This window comes from Schistocerca piceifrons, chromosome 8 (assembly GCF_021461385.2).
Source record: "Schistocerca piceifrons isolate TAMUIC-IGC-003096 chromosome 8, iqSchPice1.1, whole genome shotgun sequence".
Taxonomy (NCBI): Eukaryota; Metazoa; Arthropoda; class Insecta; order Orthoptera; family Acrididae; genus Schistocerca; species Schistocerca piceifrons.
In genome coordinates, this window is record NC_060145.1 from 427,020,301 (window position 1) to 427,043,535 (window position 23,235).

Below are 23,235 nucleotides of genomic sequence, written 5' to 3' on the forward strand. Positions count from 1 at the left end.
AGTAATGTATTGAAATGTAATGTGCACTTGATTTAAAATTTTTTCTAGTCCACCCCTTTCATACTATAGTCAATTTTAATAATAATTATTGTGATGTTAAGAGGACTATGTAATGTATTTATTTATGATGTAATGACTACTATTTGCCACTGTGTTGAACAATTTTTTTCCTATACTTAAGTTAGAAGTAAAAGTAAGTGTACTAAAATAGGGTATTTTTTCTAATTGTTTCATGTACTGTGGTGGAGGAGAACCACCTCCAAGGGAACCGATAGCAGTGCATTTCCTTAATAACTGCCACTTGGACCCGTTGAGGTGTGGACAACTTTGTGAGAAAATGTAAAAAAGCTCATTAAAAGTGTGAAACTGCTTGTGAAAAATACTAAACATTGAGAAAGTGAAATTTTCTGTCTATTGCAACCCAGGAGGATTTATTATTTGAAGCAAGACAGGACTTGTATCAAATGATATGTATCTATAAATGTAATCTTCACTTACCCAAAAAGGAAATCACTTATGATGAACATGCCTTAATTTTTGTTAAAAGTATAACTTGTGGATATTTTGTGCAAATGGGCAATACACTGTATGTAAATGCTTTGTATGGGGATTTTCATATGGCCAGTTCTTATAAGTATAAATTTAAACAAATATATGTACTGTAGTTTTTGATAAGATTTTGTATGTAAAATTTTCTGTGTGTGGATTTTAAACTCAATTTCTGGGGTCACTTGTGGTCACTGACTTTCCCAGTTAGCTATTTGCAATATCTGTCTGGTCAATCCAACGAGGGGGTGATGTGACGAAGCAAGCTGGGATATTTTTACTTCCTCTCTTGTTTTGCCATCTGCCTACTTAAATTCGTGTTTTCAATTTTAACTAATTACCATTAACATATGTGAGTGTAATCGGTATTTTCATAAAAGAGAAAGACTGGCCCTCAGTTTTAAAGAATGTAACACCAGATCTAATTTTGTGCTTAGTTTATATCTAAAAACAAAGATGATGTGACTTACCAAATGAAAGTGCTGGCAGGTCAACAGACACACAAACAAACACAAACATACACACAAAATTCAAGCTTTCGCAACAAACTGTTGCCTCATCAGGAAAGAGGGAAGGAGAGGGAAAGACGAAAGGATGTGGGTTTTAAGGGAGAGGGTAAGGAGTCATTCCAATCCCGGGAGCGGAAAGACTTACCTTAGGGGGAAAAGAGGACGGGTATACACTCGCACACACACACATATCCATCCACACATATACAGACACAAGCAGACATATTTCAATATGTCTGCTTGTGTCTGTATATGTGTGGATGGATATGTGTGTGTGTGAGTGTATACCTGTCCTTTTTTCAATATGTCTGCTTGTGTCTGTATATGTGTGGATGGATATGTGTGTGTGTGAGTGTATACCCGTCCTTTTTTCCCCCTAAGGTAAGTCTTTCCGCTCCCGGGATTGGAATGACTCCTTACCCTCTCCCTTAAAACCCACATCCTTTCGTCTTTCCCTCTCCTTCCCTCTTTCCTGATGAGGCAACAGTTTGTTGCAAAAGCTTGAATTTTGTGTGTATGTTTGTGTTTGTTTGTGTGTCTGTCGACCTGCCAGCACTTTCATTTGGTAAGTCACATCATCTTTGTTTTTAGATATATTTTTCCTATGTGGAATGTTTCCCTCGATTATAACCATATCATTAATTTGTGCTTAGTTTTATGGATATAATTGATTTTCTAATTTATGTCGACTATTCCTAGTTAGTATGTTTTGTTATAGGGAGAAATCCATAATTGTTTCGTAACTTAAGTTCTATTGTTGACTTATAAACAAATATAAATTCTGTACTAATTATAAACATTTGGTACATGAAATGCTAGTTATCTTGAAGTATCTACACTCCTGGAAATTGAAATAAGAACACCGTGAATTCATTGTCCCAGGAAGGGGAAACTTTATTTACACATTCCTGGGGTCAGATACATCACATGATCACACTGACAGAACCACAGGCACATAGACACAGGCAACAGAGCATGCACAATGCCGGCACTAGTACAGTGTATATCCACCTTTCGCAGCAATGCAGGCTGCTATTCTCCCATGGAGACAATCGTAGAGATGCTGGATGTAGTCCTGTGGAACGGCTAGCCATGCCATTTCCACCTGGCGCCTCAGTTGGACCAGCGTTCGTGCTGGACGTGCAGACCGCGTGAGACGACGCTTCATCCAGTCCCAAACATGCTCAATGGGGGACAGATCCGGAGATCTTGCTGGCCAGGGTAGTTGACTTACACCTTCTAGAGCACGTTGGGTGGCACGGGATACATACGGACGTGCATTGTCCTGTTGCAACAGCAAGTTCTCTTGGCGGTCTAGGAATGGTAGAACGATGGGTTCGATGACAGTTTGGATGTACCGTGCACTATTCAGTGTCCCCTCGACGATCACCAGTGGTGTACGGCCAGTGTAGGAGATCGCTCCCCACACCATGATGCCGGGTGTTGGCCCTGTGTGCCTCGTTGGTATGCAGTCCTGATTGTGGCGCTCACCTGCACGGCGCCAAACACACATACGACCATCATTGGCACCAAGGCAGAAGCGACTCTCATCGCTGAAGACGACACGTCTCCATTCGTCCCTCCATTCACGCCTGTCGCGACACCACTGGAGGCGGGCTGCACGATGTTGGGGCGTGAGCGGAAGACGGCCTAACGGTGTGCGGGACCGTAGCCCAGCTTCATGGAGACGGTTGCGAATGGTCCTCGCCGATACCCCAGGAGCAACAGTGTCCCTAATTTGCTGGGAAGTGGCGGTGCGGTCCCCTACGGCATTGCGTAGGATCCTACGGTCTTGGCGTGCATCCGTGCGTCGCTGCGGTCCGGTCCCAGGTCGACGGGCACGTGCACCTTCCACCGACCACTGGCGACAACATCGATGTACTGTGGAGACCCCACGCCCCACGTGTTGAGCAATTCGGCGATACATTCACCCGGCCTCCCGCATGCCCACTATACGCCCTCGCTCAAAGTCCGTCAACTGCACATACGGTTCACGTCCACGCTGTCGCGGCATGCTACCAGTGTTAAAGACTGCGATGGAGCTCCGTATGCCACGGCAAACTGGCTGACACTGACGGCGGCGGTGCACAAATGCTGCGCAGCTAGCGCCATTCGACGGCCAACACCGCGGTTCCTGGTGTGTCCGCTGTGCCGTGCGTGTGATCATTGCTTGTACAGCCCTCTCGCAGTGTCCGGAGCAAGTATGGTGGGTCTGACACACCGGTGCCAATGTGTTCTTTTTTCCATTTCCAGGAGTGTATTTGGCTCTAGTCAGAAACATGTTAGCAAAACTAGCCATTCATTAATTCCAAAGTAATTAACAGTTTTTCAAAAGCATTGTTTGCATAACTAATTATGTTAATTTCATGATTTAAACAAATAATTTGGCTTGATCCTTGTAGTAGAAGAAACTGTTTAAAGAACCAATTTTTTGATGTTTTCATTGATTTATTGGGTTAAGTTTTAATTGTAATTTCTGTAAATTAAACTTCGAACAATGTTTAGTTCCAGGGCCTATTATTGTGAGGATGTATAAGGGCCCAATTTTTGGTCTCGAGCAGCCATTACATCGACACCGAGGAGAACAAATCAAGAAATAAACAAGGGGCATATGACCCGGGACAACTGGGAGATCCGAGAAAAACCAGGGAGTTTTTTCATCCAGGAGAAAACCTGGAAAAATGTGGGATTTTTTTTAGAATTCCAGGAATTTTTCATTGTTTTTGTAATTTTGGTTGGTAAGAACTGATACTCTAACAGAGGATATTACTGTATCCCGCTACTGCAGAATAATACTCCAGCAACAACACATGAACAAGAGGAAAAAATGAAAATAAAACTTCAGTTGAAAAGGTAATGCGCTACATACAACAACAAAACACAGTGCTGATACAAGCCAACAGCAAAATGTGTCAAACACTTTAGGAAGTCTACGCAATGCTTCATAACAACAAATTGCCTCCGATGAGCGTGACGTCACAAATGTTTACATCGAGTACCATGAGAAAGAGAGGCCATGGTGCGTACGTCACGAAAGTAGGCCTGAGTTCTCTCGCTCACTCAGCTGAGCAGACACACTGTGTTTCAACACCTCTTAACTCGTAACTAAGGTACAAACAAGAATTGCAACTTTTCTAGAATCCACCGTTATGAAGTCTAACTGTTTATTAGCCCTCCAACAATCGGAAGACCATAGGCCTACAAATAATTTGTTACGGCTGTACTGTGGTACAATAAAATTAAAATTGTGCCATTATGATTATCAGCTGCATGAAGCATCATTTCAAGATGTAATTCTCGTTAGCACACGAACACCTAACCACGAGTTAGCAGGTTTAGAAATGCATTTAGTCTGCTGAGTTGAGTGAGCGAGTGCAGGAGCTCAGGCCTATCCTTGTGACGTATGTGCAGCGGCCTGTCTTTCTCGTGGGCCTCATGTTTATATTAGATTGTTCGAGCAGTTGCGAGCAGGCTCATGTGTATGTGCAGTTGAGTCATGCATGAGTAGTACCTTCTCCCGCTTCTGGCTACAGAAGTGTGGTTGTTAGCTGTATAAGCAGTAGCAGCAAGCAGCCAGTGCTACCTAGAAAAATTTTGCTGGTGTGCCCAAGCTGCCAGACTCATGCATGCTGAACACACTTGGATCTAGGAGCTGACGAGTGGGGGTGGGGGAGTGCAACTGGGGTGTCTGCCCTGGCAATTTCAAGGACGGGGTGGGGGGGTGGGAGCCAAGTTTATTCTGGAGCGTCTAGTATCCTGCGCATGTTGGTCTATTGATTATTCATATAATTTTGAAATGCACCCCTATAGATTGTTTAACATTTTTGAACACATTCTAAGTTGATTTCTGAATTAATCATAAGTTGATTTTTCTATGCGTGCATAGTGTATGTGATGTCTCTGCAAGAGGAATCCCAATCACATCTAGAAATAAACTTTCCTGTAGACAGAAGAGGATGAGGCTATATGATCTGAGCAGAATAAAGCCGAATGGGTGAATGCCAAACACTGTTTGTTATGGGGTTGACTGTTTGCAAATTATCAACTTTGTTATAATTACTAGTGAAATCCATAGATTCAGACTACCAGAGTGGAAATAAAAGACACACAGGAATAACAGATAAGAAAAATTATGTATTATCTTCTCGGTGTATCCAAGAAGATGAAATTTTGACAGAAAAGTTTTGGCCAGATCGCTACACTAGTAATGGCCAGTTGTACAGTCCCTGGCTAGCAGCCGGGAGTAGCACAGGGAATGCAGTGTATGAACGCGTAATAACTCCTAACCGGGGAATAAACACAGGATAACTAAACCAGTGATTGTGGCAGGCTTAGTGAAGTCAACTAGAGAATGAGTCTTGTCACTGGCAGGAATAGTTACAGAATTAGTGATGACAATATTGTTTGTTAGGATGAGGAAAGAGAAGAAATTGGGACACCACACAAATTATGGAAGAATATGACAATTCCAAATTTATACAAACATTTCGTACTACTATTACTTCTTTCTGATCTCATGCTTGAGAAGCTGGAGCATATGAATGAAATGTGAAACTATTCCTAACATAAGGCTTCTTGTTTTTAGTAGGCCTAATAGGCATTTCATACTGGTACTTCATGAATTACATTCTGTCGTGCAATAAAAATGACCATTTGTGCCAAAACAGTTTCGTTTATTTGGTGTGTGTTACAATTGCTGCAATATTAGACAGGCCTATTTAGTTTCATCTAGCAGACAGTGACAAAATAGATGTAATCAGATGGAGAAATCACACCAGTTTTGGGTACTAACTGTATTAACAGCTTTTTCAGTATTAGATGGCAACATTTCGATTTTTCATGTAGCATAGCATTTTACGAACTTTGATGAGGTAATAGATTCTTTCACAGAAAAGAAATAATGCCGTGTAAAGCTGTAGCAATATTAGAGAGAAAAAAATGCTAGGACCTAAGCATTAAAGAAATGTGCACTGTCTTGCTTGTCTCTTGTCTCTATAGTTTTATGTATTCTATATTTCATTTTATGTCTCACAAAACAGCACATTATTAACTAATAGGGAATAAAGAGTACAAATTGTCTGAATAGTTCCAAATAATCTTTCTCACTACTGACATTAGTAACTGAAAATGTTGACTGCAGTAGGCTAATGTCTACTCTGCGTGCAAACCACATTACATCCGAGTTATGTGGGCAGCCACCTTTCTTGCAACCAACACAGGAGGGCTGTCACCGTACATGCAGCCACAAGACAGTGACCAAGGCACCAGAAGAGGTCACGTGTTCCACGAACCTCTTTCCCACACCAGCCACATGACAGGAAGCAAGACTGAATGTACCTTGGCATTGAGAGTTGTTCTTCAGCTGTCACACATGTCCTGAGAGGCCAGTTTATTTTGGTGGGCTTCCTGGATCAGGAGCCAAATTCTTATGCATTTCTTCAATTAGGAACACACTCCAGAGCCACTGCTGTGCCATCATTGCTATCTGAGCCTACCTTTGTGTCTCAGAACCTGCAACGTGGCCTTGCTGAAGAAGACATCACCCCAATGTTGTGACCAATCTGTAGACTTGTAATTTTCTGTGTTTGTCATTAAAAAGTGTCTTTGTCAGACTTACTAATTTGTGGACTTGTAATATGTCTAGTTCTGCCTTTACTTTGGCTTCACAACTTGGAAACTGTGTCATAGTGAACTTGTGATTCAATCTAGTTCCTTTTGGACTTTGTATCTATATGGAAGTGGACTGGGATCTATATTTTAAAACTCAGATTTTGATTCTGCACAAGGCATCAGAAGATCAAAACAAACTGCAAAACAATTTAGAAAAGATATGTGAATGGTGTGAAAAGTGGCAGTTGACCCTAAATAACGAAAAATGTGAGGTCATCCGCATGAGTGCTAAAAGGAACTTGTTAAACTTTGGTTACATGATAGATCAGTCTAATCTAAAAGCCATAAATTCAACTAAATACCTAGGTATTACAATTATGAACAACTTAAATTGGAAGGAACACATAGAAAGTGTTGTGGGGAAGGTTAACCAAAGACTGCATTTTATTGGCAGGACACATAGAAAATGTAACAGACCTACTTAGGAGACTGCCTACACTATGCTTGTCTGTCCTCTTTTAGAATACTGCTGCGTAGTGTGGGATCCTGACGGAGTACATCGAAAAAGTTCAGAGAACGGCAGCACGTTTTGTATTATCGTGAAATATGGGAGAGAGTGTCACAGAAATTATTCAGGATTTGGGCTGGACATCATTAAAAGAAAGGTGTTTTTCGTTGCGACGGAATCTTTTCACGAAATTCCAATCATAAACTTTCTCCTCTGAATTTGAAAATATTTTGTTGACACTGACCTACATAGGGAGGAATGATCACCACGATAAAATAAGGGAAATCAGAGCTTGTACGGAAAGATATACGTGTTCATTCTTTCCACGCGCTATACAAGATTGGAATAATAGAGAATTGTGAAGGTAGTTCGATGAACCCTCTGCCAGGCACTTAAATGTGATTTGCAGACTATCCATGTAGATGTAGATGAAGATGAAGGTGGGCTAAGAACTTTAAGTCAAAACTCTTTCTTTCTGCATTACCAGGCCTTCTGTCTGAAGCAATGTTTTGCATTTGAACCACAAGACTATTTTGTTTGTGGTTGTTTTAAGACTTGCTTTCAAGAAGGAACATTGTGTTCTCTTACTTCAAATAAATTTCGTGTTCATTTTTTATCTGGACCCTTTTCTGTTCGGTGATTTGTTTGCTTTTCTTCCAAATCAGTGCTTACATGTGTGCTTCTAGCCCAGGTAGACAGTGTTTTGTGTGTGCTTTCATCTCCTTTGGTTGTTTTGTAGTTCTTGCACCACCTTTCGGTTTCTTCTCCCATTACAGTTGGTGATTTGGACTTTGTGAAACTTCACTTTGCACGAACTTCCTTCACATACAGTGGATGTTTCTGTGTGTGCCTCTTCTCATTTGTGTGACTTCAGATCTTTTGTTGTACACAGGCTTTTGTCACCAGTCTTCAGTGTTTGAGCCTGATACATTTGGATCCTGATATTTTGAGACAGTTTATCTTAAACCTGCTACAGCATGTCTAATGCAGTGGAGCAACCTCCTATCTGCTCTTTACTGAGTGAATACTGGCAGATGTAACAGTGCCTTCTGGACTTCCTGATGTATAGCTCCATAATGTTGGAGTTGCCCTCAAGGTTGCTCCCTCCCTGCCTTTCCTACAGTTTCTGGTTTTGGGTGCAGCACCTGCATTGGGGGCCAGTATCTTCACGACTCTGAGGTAACTAGTTGACGTACCCTGGGTGCCACCTGGGCTGATCACATCCGGCCACCACTGACAATGCCTCCTGCTTCTTGCACAATGTAGGGCCCTGTGGACAGCATCACCGAAACACCAGACTCTTCCCGAAGCTGTCCCCATAGCCCCACCAAAGTCTGCCACCACAGGCCTACACTACTGCCATTTCCAACTCTGGGTGCAGTATCAATTTCTTCATCTACTTTGACCCTATCATGTGGTCTTTCCTCAACCCGTTTCCAAACACATCCTTCACTGTGCCTTCTTTCCCAGCCCCTTCCTACTCCACAATCCCCAATTTTTGCTCCTTTTGGTGCCTCATCCTTGGACATGTCATACAATTTCCCTATCTATGCCTAATTTAAGCACCCAATGTCCTAATTTCTCCCAAGTGTTCCCACACACCCGATGTTTATCTTGAGTGTTACTGCATAACAAGTTTTGGTCCAATGTGGTTCTACTCAACAATATTTTACCCCATGTGCTTCTGCTCAACACACTCCCCCTTCAGTGCTTTCGCACAACATTATCTTACCGCTGCTTTTGCATCATCAATTTCCTTCCCAAGTGCTTGTGCTCAACATTTTTCCCTCCCATGTGGTTCCACACGATGATTTCCTTCTGCTACATGCATTTGCATGACCACCTTGCACCCCAGCTACTATCACTTAGTGCTTTTCCATCCCAAGTGCTTTTGCATGATGACTTTTCATTGTTAATGCTTGGACACAACCTTTCTTCCATTTCCTTTTCCATATTTTTCTATCCTGTGTCCAATTTGACACTTATTCAGTCTCCATTACAACTGAGCTACATGGGCAGCCAGGTTTCTTAAACTGACATGCAAGGGCTGCCACACTACTTGTGACTATCAGCTTGCCCCACAAACCTCTTCTCTATGCTGGCCATGTGACAGGAAGCAAGATTGAATGTATCCTGGCACCACAGGTTGTACTTAGGTGCATGGGCCCTAAGGGGCCAATTCACTGACTGAACCTTCACACTGATTTTTGTGGGCTCCTCTGTATTTCATCAACTGAGCATTCACACTTAAATTTGTTCTTTAACAGTGAGTTTTTGTTTGATGAAGGATGCAGTCTCAGTTGTGGGTAATTTTATATAACCTTCAGATTGGTATCAAAGAAGAAAATCGTATCTACATGCACCACAAAATGCAACTACACTATCTCTTCGCAGATATTCAAGCATACTGCAGCTATCAGTAATCAGTTATTCTACTATGAACTCCAGTAATAACAATTTGCATGTTTCTCACAAAAATATACATGTAATCAAATTACAATGTCAAAACAAATCTTTTATCTTTGAAGGGTGATAAGATCATGTGCTTATGTTCAGTGTTGGTGGAAAAGTATCCTTATGAAAGTGTCCAATAATTTGAAAACGAAAAGGGCCCTTACTACTTTACACCAAGACAACTGAACCTTTTCTGTTATACAAAATATCTTTGTTTCACTGAAAGATACACTAAACAGTTAACCTGACTGGACTGAAAACTGTTTGAAATGCAGATTATAAACTTTATGAATTTAACAACTTTGAAGTGGAAACTAGGTTTCTATAGTGAAAATAAATACATAAAAACAAAGTACTACAATAACAGAAATTCTACAATGGAAACAATGAACAAAAATAAGGAAAGACAACAGTCAGTTTTACCTTGGCTGCAGATGTGCACATTTAGGTATCTTCATAGTTCTGTGTGGAATTACACCAGAAAAAGATCAGTAGCCCCAAAACAAAATGCAAAGGCATTTCTAAGTGCCGCAAATCAGTCATCTGCAACTGAGTAGTTGTCTTTACTTATTTTTGTGAAATTAGTAGTATTTTCTCAATGTGTCTTTGGGCAAATGTCACTCTTCTCTCTCACCAGGTGCAGCAGTGACTGTTGAACCAGCCGGACTGGCCTTGCTGGCTGTGAGTGCCCTGGAGGACCGCTGGGACGCACGGAGTGATGAGAGTGATGGCACTACGAGCAGGCTGAACCTCTCGCACAAGTATTCACATGGCCCCTCTGTGGCTGGCTTCAGAACGGGGAATGGAACCAAATACAGTTCACCTTCGAGCACCAGCAACAGTTCACGACGGCCTTTGCTGCCTGTGAATGTCGTTTGTGCCAGAAATGTTATTTCCTGCATACATCGGTTACACTAAGAGATTAGGAAAGGTAAGGACCACAATTCCCAAGAAGTATAAAATATTACCTAGTAATAACATTCTGTACTAATATAACATAGCCTATTATACTAGGTATGTAAAGAATAGTTTCCATTATTTATAATGGATCTGAGATATAACATTACTGTGATGATAAACAAAGAGTAATGTTTATTCTACATAAGGCTTCAAGATTACTGAATAAGGAATTTATATGAAAAACCACTAATTTGGTCTAATTCTGGTTCAGGAAGTTCAGCCACTATATCAGTTGTTTATTGCACATGGAAAGATAAATGTATATGTTTGTCAGACCTTTAAGTGGTTTAGAAAAAAATTCACAGGTCAAAAGGCAGCAAAAGTGGTGACTGTGTATCATGTTTTATATTTATTATGGTAATTACCTAAAAACTACAACTGTAAAACTGACACATTTTCTCCAAAGAAAATTACTGATGGCATACTCAATAAAATTGGGATTTTATAACTTACAAAAAGAAGGAATTAGTTTTTAATATCCTAGTGATAACAGTGCAAACAGAAAACAAGTAAAATATTGGATTAGACAATGGCCAGTGAAAGAAATCAGCCTTTGTCTCCTTTAGCTCTTTCACATCTGCTAGGGCCAAGCGTCCTGCCTGCCTGGCCAGCTAAAGGGATGAACCTATGGTGTACCTCGCTACCAGCAGCCTGACACAAGAAAATGTCTGCTGCAGGCTATGTCCACTGTCAGCTAATTGGACGTTCCAGTGTGCACAGAACTACTCTTCAATAATACTCTTTACAAGATCTTATGACATTGTGCTGCCACAATGGCTGCAGTTCCTGATAACTGTGAAAGAGAACTTCAAAACTAATCCAAGCTTTCTGATACAAGTTTACTCTGGATACCTATGTTTCAAGATAAATAGTTTTAAAGTGGTCAGTTCCTAGTGAAGACAGCCAGAACCCTGTCTGTCTTCTGTTCCACGAGGCAGCGAGTACCACTGAGAAACTGCAATTAGTTTGGTGCGCTGTTTGTTTTTTGCAATTTATGATGTGGCAGTTTTATGGGAGAATTCATGCCCTTTCACGTTACATATATTTGTATCATGTGTGCTATGTTAATTAGGAAATCAGACTACATTTACTTGACCATGTGGCCATGAGTGATGCCGAGAAACTGCGCATATCTGCTGCACTGTTCGGACTTTGTAATATCTTACACGTCAGTTCATTAGAATGATTCATCCCCTTCAGATTATATGTGCTGGTGTCATTTGTCTTGCGTAGGTCAGAAAATCAAATTGTATCTATTAGAGCAACTCATAAGCAGAAAGCAACCAGGAGCAAGTGAAAACAGTAGCACTTTGTGATATTATGAAGAAGAACAGAAAAGATAGTGTTGGCAGCAGTTCTGAAACATGGACAACAGCAAATTGCCATTCTATTATCTGCTCCCACACCCAGGCATACAAGAATGTCCTTAGCTGTCAGGCCCACCCACCTGCTCGGCATCTATGAATGCCCGTAGCCATCTGCTTGTTCTATCTACCAGGCCTACATGTACGCCAGTAACCATCTGGGCGCTCTACTTGCAGGCCATGCATGTATGCCCGTAGCCACAAAAGGGTTAAGTAACCATTCCTGGCATTCAACTTAGGTGGTTTAAAAAAACCTAAATCATAAAGTCTAAAGGAGGATTTGAACACCGTTGCTCCCAATTATGAGCCCAGTGCCTTATCCTTTTAGAATATTTGCACCTCTGAGACTGCCATTCCAGACTCTTTGTCCAACTTAGTTTCAGGAATTGCAGATATGTAATCTTATTTTTCTCAAAAATTTCATTTTTCACTTTTGGACTAAAACAAATTGTTACAAGTAGGTACATGATAAATAGCTCACCTGCTAACACGTAAATATAATATCAGAAAAGTTGACATAGTCATCTAAGGGCAGAATTCTGATTCCAATAAACTGAACTTTTTTATTTTCTTGTTTCGTATGGTGCTGAATGCATGTACATGGAAGTCTAACTACAATAAACCTTTGTAACAGACTTGTACTATTACCTTTAGCACAAAGAGAGGGGAGGCAGTCTTCGAATGGAGCCAACAACAGCTGGTAGAGAGCTGCTAGGCAGGATGGCCCCTGCCAAGACTGGTGTGGTGGCTGTCGTGACCGCGTCGAGCCAGGACGTGATGCTGGTCCACTTGCTACACTGCCACCTACACTGCCAAGGCTGAAAACACAGGTCACAGCAATTACCAACGTGAGAAATTGGTAATGTCATAGAAAACTGTTTGCAAATGATCAAAATTATGCTCCCATATTGGTACAAAATATTACATACTGGCACAAAATATCACTAAAATACTGAGACCTTGTGAAATCTGAGCTAAACTGAAAACACCTTAAAATATATTATATGAATGGAAATGATAAGAACCACTATCAAATTAATTTCAAGCTTGTATTTTATGTTTGAGCCAATAACTAGGGACAGGAAAAATTATTTTATTTGGAAAAAATTATTTTATTTTATGGCCAACTTTGTGGCCGTGTTTGTCTAGTGTGTAGAACACTAGATTCCAGGTCTGGAGATCCTGGGATCAATCCTGGACAGGGGTAAGGAGTTTTCTTCATTCTGGTCCATCCCGGACAGCCTCGCGGTCCTCTCAGCTTGCTATGGTACTAGGGATCTTCCCCTGGTAAAAGGTGGCCAGGGCAATTGGCCTGTCACCCTTTCCATTCTAATGCCACAGATTTTGTAAGGTTGCACTCAATCTGCATTAAGCTGTCAGGCCAATAGCCTAGTAACAGGACTGCACCATAGACTTTACCTTTTTCTGGCCAATTTCGGTGTTATTTACTTTCTAATGATTTCTTTTTCAAATGGTGTAGGCTCTTTATTTTTGTCTTATTTAAATGTTTTTAGTGTTATGTTGAAAATGAAAATATGTATATATATATATGAACATCCCATATCACATTTACATTATTGATAAATAACAAACATTTATCTTCAACCAAGTAAATCTAATCAATTAAAGAAAAAATAGCTCTGTTACCATATGTAGTTGGATGTTTTTTGAATGACACCATCATCATAAGTTTAAATTCTCTTCCAAAATCTGTCAACACTTCTCCGTAGTGTATATACAGCTACACTGAGTGTGCCTGGATGTGGAAGACAAACTACCTTCAGCACAATAGCACACATTTGACAATGAAACATTATCTGCTGCCATGGAATGTTACTTTTCACTAGATTCTGAAAGGATCTGTATCCCTTCAGAATACTTACACTGCTGAGACCTGCCATTCCAGACTCATGAATATATAAAAATTAATATATTTCACCATTATCAACCTAGGCTTGGAACAATGGCTAAGGGATTTGAATGCAGTTTTGGATCTGTGGTCAAAAAAGTTGCCAGCCGAATTTGAAGGTGCAACCCAGTGTACTTCATTCTTCATTTCACCTTTGCCTGATGTAATTGTCTCTACATGTTTTTCAAAACCATGCTGATTCATCACCAAAAATTTCTGTTCCCTACAATATTGAAACCATTTTCAAATTCTTTAGACTTTGAAATAGAGATAACAGTCTTATCTACCAATATGATGTTTCTCATTAACTTTGCACAACAAATCTTAACAAAAATCATGTGTTTTGGAGAGATCTTTGACTTGATGTATCAGTTAAAGTGCACATATTCACAGGAAACACACACACACAAACATTCACAAACATATAAATAAATATGGTACCTGCTCACTCAAGTGGCTGATAGAAGCAAACCAAGTAAATACTATACTGATTGTTTAATTTAGTATTTTTTGTATTTGCACTGTGAATTATACAATTTAATCGATGCACAGCACAAATACCTCCAAAACGGGTCACTTTTGGTATGATTTGTTGTGGAAATGTGACGTTGGCAAGCAAAAGTTGCTAGCAAACTGGATCTCTTCTGAAGCAGGGTGTTTTCATCTGACATCACTTCCAGGCAATCAGTTCTTCACACAAGAAATTAAACTTCTTTCTTTGTTATACACAAAATTCAATCTTGTGAAAGAAGGCAAGATCCAATTTCAACATTAAATAACTATTGATTATTGACAGTAATAAACCATTGCCTTCAAATTTAAAACAGTTTAAACAGGACATAAAAACTGCTAATTACATGTTATGTTGCTAAAAGCAGCAGATTTTGCATTATTGTTTATGTGAATTAATTAGGGTGCATTATATGTTGCAATGAAATTCTTTGATTTTACTGACACCTATGCAATGTTGCCACTAAACCATTTCTCTGTAATATTCTTTTCCATTTTTTCTTTTTCCAACAGGACTAAATATGTGAAAATGGTTGAGTCATGCCTAGATTTTCAGTTATTAAGAGAACAGATTATGAAAGACAATGGCCTGTGTTCCAACCCAGCGCACAGTTTGAGCTTTTCAGGAAGTTGCACAACGGTGGAAACTCTGGTGCAGAGGTAAAGATTCTCTCTTGCTGGTTGACAATATCAATAAAATGTGATTAACTCTGATCAGAATACATGAGCACTGGTTACCTGAAAAGACTGCTAAGACTGTAGTTGCTGGAATTGAAGAGATGGTTACGATTAACCATACGCAGGAAGCCAGTTCGATCAGCATCCTGATTTAGGCGATCACCAAGTTCTTCCAAGTGCTGTGACCAAATATCTGAAGCATCAGCATCCATATCACCCATGATGCCTCGTCCCCTGTGCACATAATTTTATTGTATAAACATGCAATAATATGACACTGTATTAATTAATATTTTTTTCTGTGCCATCTCACCAATTTTTAGGACCACATACACATTGAAAATTCATGCCCCAATTTCATCAGAAAGAAAATAAATGTACCACTACAGTACCTGGACATCGTGTGTAGTTCCACACCCAAGCTGTCTCGAACACTTTGTATATAATGCTCCAGCAGAGAGCCTGATGTTGCCAGGAGTTCCTCTCCATTAGCTTCTTGCTCTCGTTCAGCCTCAACCTCACTAACAGCCACTTCATGGAATCTTACCACACCTAAAAATAAATACTTACATTACTTACAATACTTATAATACTTACATTTCAGGTCACTCTTTCACTGTAAAATTTTAACAATCAATTTGGAGCTCCTAGGAACAAAAAGACAGCAAACAGTACAGATAATTAAATGAGACAATTGCAGGAGCTCACCAGCTGTAAACATCATGCTCTGCAGAGTGATTTGTGAAACTTTAGTGCAATACATACAGCACAAGCACACTCTCAACTGTCCAGCCTATCATCGTCATCATCATCATTTAAGACTGATTATGGCTTTCCGTGTCCAGTCTGGAGCACAGTCCCCCTTATAAATTCCTCCATGATCCCGTATTCAGTGCAAACATTGGTTGATGCCTCTTCTGATGTTAAGCCCATTACTTCAAAATCATTCTTAACCGAATCCAGGTACCTTCTCCTTGGTCTGCTCCAATTCCTCCTACCCTCTACTGCTGAACCCATGAGTCTCTTGGGTAAACTTGCTTCTCCCATGCGTGTAACATGACCCCACCATCTAAGCCTGTTCGCCCTGACTGCTATATCTATAGAGTTCATTCCCAGTTTTTCTTTGATTTCTTCATTGTGGACACCCTCCTGCCATTGTTCCCATCTACTAGTACCTGAATCATCCTAGCTACTTTCATATCTGTAACTTCAACCTTATTGATAAGGTAATCTGAATCCACCCAGCCTAATGTGGCTGAAAATTAAGCCAGATAACAAAGAAGCCAGAGAGGCTGGAGTTCCATAAATTTTATCTTCCAACCCCAGCTGACTATTCAAAATTTTTTTTTTTTTTTTTTTTTTTTTTTTTTTTTTACACAAAAGCCTACTTCCACTAACATTTTCTGACTGCTTACGTAATACTTGCTAGTTATAACTGTTATTATGTACAGGGTTATTACAAATGATTGAAGCGATTTCACAGCTCTACAATAACTTTATTATTTGAGATATTTTCACAATGCTTTGCACACACATACAAAAACTCAAAAAGTTTTTTTAGGCATTCACAAATGTTCGATATGTGCCCCTTTAGTGATTCGGCAGACATCAAGCCGATAATCAAGTTCCTCCCACACTCGGCGCAGCATGTCCCCATCAATGAGTTCGAAAGCATAGTTGATTCGAGCTCGCAGTTCTGGCACGTTTCTTGGTAGAGGAGGTTTAAACACTGAATCTTTCACATAACCCCACAGAAAGAAATCGCATGGGGTTAAGTCGGGAGAGCGTGGAGGCCATGACATGAATTGTTGATCATGATCTCCACCATGACCGATCCATCGGTTTTCCAATCTCCTGTTTAAGAAATGCTTCTGCTTTAGCCTTTTCCATAAGATTTTCCAAACCGTCGGCTCTGGTACGTTAAGCTCCCTGCTTGCTTTATTTGTCGACTTCCGCGGGCTACGCATGAAACTTGCCCACACGCGTTCAACCGTTTCTTCGCTCACTGCAGGCCGACCCGTTGATTTCCCCTTACAGAGGCATCCAGAAGCTTTAAACTGCGCATACCATCGCCGAATGGAGTTAGCAGTTGGTGGATCTTTGTTGAACTTCGTCCTGAAGTGTCGTTGCACTGTTATGATTGACTGATGTGAGTGCATTTCAAGCACGACATACGCTTTCTCGGCTCCTGTCGCCATTTTGTCTCACTGCGCTCTCGAGCGCTCTGGCGGCAGAAACCTGAAGTGCAGCTTCAGCTGAACAAAACTTTATGAGTTTTACTACATATCTGTAGTGTGTCGTGCCCATATGTCAATGAATGGAGCTACAGTGAATTTATGAAATCGCTTCAATCATTTGTAATAGCCCTGTACATACTACACCCTCCAAAATGATCTACACTGAGAAGAATGAATATATGATTACGCACATGGAAAGTCAGGTCTAACAAAAAAGATGAAAGTTCCAGGTCTGAGGTTTTTAAAAAGTCTTTAATAGATAACTGTTTCCCTCCTTTAGCTCTCTTCTGTGCTGCAATATTCCTTCCCTTATGCAAACAGATGACATCAGCTGGCATTCCTTCCTCCTCTTCACAAATGTACTGCAATGCTGCCTCAGTCATCTTGAACCCTTCAAAATATGGGATGAGATTTCTCCTCTCATCTAAGTTCACCTCCTCCTTGTATCTTACTTGCTGCTGCATCACCATTTCCACAATATCATTGTCATTTATTTCATCAACTTCATTATTTGCTATCATTCTGTGATTTCATCAGCATCAACATCCTTGCAGTCCAGTACATTTTTGAGCAATGAAACAACATTATTTCCACCTTTGACTTACGTTTCACACATGGATGTAAAGTTAAAACAACCATCTTAATGATCTAAAAGCATTTTCCAAGGCCTTATAGGTGATATGTTTATAATCTCTTTCCACACTTCAACCAACCACCTTATGACATCTAGCAAGTTGGTCCTCTTCAGAATGGTTACATATTCTTCATTATTATCAATCGCTCATATCAATGAACTTAAAAGTATTATGAAAAGAATAGATTGCTACACACCATATAGTGGAAACGTTGAGTTGCAGACAGGCACAACAAAAAGATTGTTAAACAATTACACTTTTGGCCAAAAAGCCTTCTTCTGATTTAGACAAAACAAACAAACACACACACACACACACAAACTCATGCAAATACAACTCGCACCCACAACCACTGTATCTGGCTGCCGAGGCCAGATTGGCAGCGATTCTCAATCTTCCAGATTTTCAAAAGTTCTAGGTTTTTGTGATTTCCCTATTAAGGTAAAACTAAGTTTGTCGAAGCCAGCTGCATTACTGCAAATCATGATGGAAACTTGTTCCTTACTTTTCTTGTATCCGGGTGCCACAGATTTCATTTTTGACGCATGCATTTTTGTAGGAAGCATCTTGTAATTTAAACCACTCTCATCACAACTTTTGAACTGTTCAATGGAAATTTCCTTCTCATGAATTAACTACAGAAGACAGTCTTTAAACAATGGCACAGCCTCTTTATCAGTGCAAGAAAACCCTGTACCAATGATAATCTGGTGAATATCAAATTGGTTTTCCCACCAATCAACCATCCATGACTGGCAGTAAATTCTGAATTTTCTTCTGTTTGCCACTGAAACTGCAGATCTTTTTCCCACAATATCGGTGCAGTGCTGGACAAACTTTTCCTCCTAAATGTGCATGTCACAAAAATAAAGCTTCTTTATGCTTATCTTTCAACACTGTTTCCTTTACTTGTATTGCACTTCCACTAGCTTGAGAAGCACACCACTTTCCAATTTCTGCTTAATTTTTCTTCCAGTCTCCAATATTAGTTTTTCCTACCCTAACTCCAAAGCAACAGTTCTGGCGGCTACCCCAGAATCCAGTCCCATTACAGCACATACTTTCTGAAAAGTTTTTCTCGTGTAATACCTATTTTGGACTCTTTTAACTGAAACAAAAAGGATTGTACAAAAGAACAATTTAACAATGCATGCACTTTGGTTGTCCCACAACTGAAAAAACAAAATCTACCGGGTTGCCAATAACTGTTTGTGAGTGCTGGGAAAGGGCTTTGGTTCCAGTAATTTATTCAGTATGAACAATACAGTATGTGCCTTATAGCTGTGACTCCAGAGGTGCTAGAAGTGCAGAAGATTCATAAGACATTTTGAAAGGCCACATAGCATCGTAGCCAGTGCCTGCTTGCTAAAGCTCTGGAAAAGTACAGTACGTACAATAAATTAATCCTCATTTTATTGTGGAGAAATATTATCATGATATTAACTAAGTAGGTTCAGTTAAGCAGGCTGGACTGTAAGAAGGTCAGATAGTCATGAGCCAGATGGTCGAATCAAGCCTATAGCAGTCACCGTCGCTGTGTCGTCAGCCTCGCCACCAGAAGAAGGAGCATTGCTGTAAACAGCACTGCCACCATGGCAATGACTCACTTTTGCGAGTCATGTGCCTTATGCCAGACAAGTATTTAGGTCTCTGCTTGACTGCTCTACAGCCAGCTCACACTCCAAGCTATATGACATCTTCAATCAGGTTTCTTTTGTCAGGTGCACTCTATGCTCTGGGCTCTGTGCCAGGCATTCCCAAAGGTCCATACATAACAGGAGTTCTTTTGCGGAGCGCACTCTACCTCCTCGCTCTTACCAGCCACCCCTACTAGTCCATCAGACACTATCCCAAGGACTTCGTCTACATATGAACATTACAGTGAAATACCAGCAATTACTGCTTCAGTGATCAACCATCAGACTGAACTGAGTAGTGCAGACTCACATTCCAAGAAACTGTCATTGTGTCTGTTTACTGAACTCAGTAAAATTCCATTGTTAATAGTCAAATGGGTACATCAATCGTAGAATGTTGACCCCCTCAGTAACAAACTCTACAATGTGTTTCGTTAAAGTCAAAGGCAATATGTTAAATACAACAAGACGAAACAATTTGTATAGTAAACTGCAGATTCTAGTGGCACAAATGGAACAATTGTTACTAACACATGGTGCAGTTGAAGGAACAACAGCTAATGTGATTATAAAATCTTTACTAAACTGAAGGTTAGCATTTTCTTCTGCTGTCCTTTCATTTAGGGACACATTTAATACCCAAATCAAGGTGTTCTGCAGTGGATCTCGCCCAGTTCCTTAATAACAAAAGTGCAGAGTCTTGACCACAGTGCCATGTTTGGCCATTTCAGAGATTAAATATCTTTCTCAGGTTTCTTGTGTTTACTTTACTGGACATATTACACAACATAAAAAAATTGTCCAGATGCCATACTTAAACATGCATCTGTTTATGTAATAAAAAGTTCTGTTAACTTGCCTTTTGTTGGCACAATGAGCCAAGAGTAGAGGTAGCCTGCAGCCAAGCTGTAGTAGAGCACAGACGCCTTTTGCCTGTTGACTATCTCCAGTAGCTGCTCCACAGAATTGGGGGTGTTGTCATCCAGGCGGGGCGCCGGGGCCGAGCCACTGTGGTGGCAGGGGTCAGCAGCCTGCCTCTCCAGCAGCAGGTCCACCAACGCTCGTGTCCGCCCCCTCTCTGCGACTAGAAGTGCCTCCTCCTGGCGCCCGAGACCCACCAACACGCGCTAAAATCAAAGATACTTTTTTATCAGTGACAAGACAGTGTGTGTGTGTGTGTGTGTGTGTGTGTGTGTGTGTGTGTTCCATAAATCAACAGTGCTAATTTTTCAAACAGAAATATTAATGGTTTCTTCATTTACAAATATTTTCCCTGCTCACAATTAATATAATATTTATTAATATGCAAGTCAAAGAGTAACATGAGATGAATTACAGAAATCAAGGAAAAAATGAGTAATCTACAAATTAAAATAGAAGAATTAAGGATCAAAACAGACCAAATTAACAAACTGAAAAGACAAATGAAACAGATTACAGATAAAGATTAACAAACATTGAGAAGGATGATTTTTTTGAGGAAAAAAGAAAAGATAGTAATGGGCTGAGAGAATGAAGGAATGAAGAAATCCTGCAACAGGTAACTGAAAACCAATTTGTATAGAATTGACTAAAGTGGTAGGTCAACCATGAAATTTAAATCAACATATATAGTAAAGGTAAGTGTAGTGTGTCTGCGTGTGCGGCAAAAACTTCGCAACAGATTTTTGCAGCCCCAAGGGTGTAAAACAGTGTGGTAACCCTCCATTCCCCATCCATGAGGAAGGAATTGTTTTAGAACTGCAGGGGTTAGTTGTGAAGGTATGGGTGTTTAAATATGGGATATGTTTGTAATGAAATAATAAATGCAAATGTGGTTTGTCCATGCATGCCACTATAATTCCCCCACACACTACACCATGGGGGTATATTATACTGTAGCTCCCCACCCCCAGGCATGAAGAACGTTTGGTTTGGAACTGGAGAGGCAGGGTTCATAATATGGATGCCTAAACAGGGCATCACAACAATGGACTTCTTATGGAAAGATGGTAAAGCAGCTTGAAATCAAGCGTCGAAGTGGCTGAGACTGGCCAGAATGTTCTTTCTAGAATATTCAAGAATGTTGCAGAATGTGTCAGAATTTTATAGAAACTCCTTGAAAATTTGAGAATGATCTAGATCTCCAAGATAATCCAGAATTAATGGGAGGTGCATTACTTACACATTCTGAACATTTTCAACAAACAGTTACAGTGTTTCCAAAACCAACCCCAGCAGATGAAATTGATGCATGTTTGAAGAAATCATTTCTTTGGTCTTGAGTGAGGAAATGACAATTAAGAAAAAATACTTACGTCTACATGGATACTCTGCAAATCACATTTAAGTTTGTGGCAGAGGGTATATGAGACTTTAATTTGCCATGACAAAGAAGCGAAACATTTTGTTGAAAAACTCTGTACAAATTAGTGAAGGCACTCACCCAATTGACTATGTGACTGTCCAAATTGAATTTACAAAAGTTTTATGTAACATTGTCAACAGTCCAAATGAATTAATATGTAAACTTTTTCCAAACACTGTTCAAAATTACCCAAGTAGGTTATTTGAAAGAGCCAATTAAGCAGTAAAAAAGTAATTGACAATATTAATTTAAAAATTCAAAACATGAAGTGAACATGATCATTTATCAAACAATGTAATAGCAGCAAAAATAATACCAGGAAAAGATAAAGCAAAGACAGCATTTATTCCGAGGCTTCTGCTCATTCACCTGTTGTATACTATAGTAGTTGTGCAGTGTTAGCTGTTGCGTTTCCGGAGATGTGAGTGTTTGAAGTGGTTGCTATACTTTGTGATAGTCACCAGGACATCTCTCGCGTATATTTTGGAATAATTTTGATGTTCTATAAAGATGTGATTAGCATAGTAGTTCATTTCAAATTACAGTATTGCTCAACACTTCAGTGGATTTAAGTGTACAAAAGAGCATTTTTGAGCATTCAAGAGTTCTATTTGGTGTGTCATACTAACATTTTTATGATTATTTGAATGTTCGTTTTTACTATGTTCACAGAATGTTCACAGAAAACAAATGAAAATAAAACCCATGCAAAGTTTTTTTTCAGCTAGTAAAATAAATAAATGCAAGTCAGTGCAATATTGACTTTTCTAATGAGCTTCAGAGACTTATTTTACTGTCAAAGAAAGTGAACAAAGTTACTCTAGTTTCTCCAATAGGTTCAGAAGTACCTCAAAAGTATTAAATTATCATTTTACACAACCAGTTACAATTTTGCTAATGAAGGGAATTTTTCTCATATTTCACATGCATCAGGAACGTTACCTTTGTTCACACAACAACACAATTTCGCTCACATGATATAAGAGGTTTGTAATTGTTGAATTAAAGCTTTTCTTGTGAATAGCATGTGCATACAACATGATACTGTTTTACCTATCACTAACCTATAACACTTCTTGAATATCTGTTTCCTATCTACCTTCCACCAACTTGTTTCCTTGATAGTATAATTGGTCCCTCTGGCCACTATTGTTGCCAAACGTTTTTACTGTTGTACCTTCCATAGATAAAGTTATTTCCTTTGTTCTATTTACTAATTTCTTCTACTACTATTATTACTATTGCATTCTGATTCTCACTGAATCTTTAACTGTCAGCAGTCAGTTTCTGAATAACATAATGCTCTATACACTCTTGTATGAAATATTTTA

General features: G+C 39.7%; 1 protein-coding gene across 1 annotated transcript in view; it reads right to left on the reverse strand.

Moving 5' to 3' along the window:
* The window catches only part of LOC124712418 (tetratricopeptide repeat protein 28), a 131,749-nt gene that overhangs the window by 37,194 nt on the left and 71,320 nt on the right, over window positions 1–23,235 (reverse strand). Inside the window, exons 16-20 of the mRNA XM_047242712.1 lie at window positions 20,417–20,684; window positions 15,441–15,600; window positions 15,109–15,282; window positions 12,600–12,769; window positions 10,262–10,489 (exon numbers count right to left, since the gene is read on the reverse strand). Coding sequence (XP_047098668.1) covers window positions 10,262–10,489; window positions 12,600–12,769; window positions 15,109–15,282; window positions 15,441–15,600; window positions 20,417–20,684 — 1,000 coding nt within the window. The remainder of the gene's footprint in view (window positions 1–10,261; window positions 10,490–12,599; window positions 12,770–15,108; window positions 15,283–15,440; window positions 15,601–20,416; window positions 20,685–23,235) is intronic.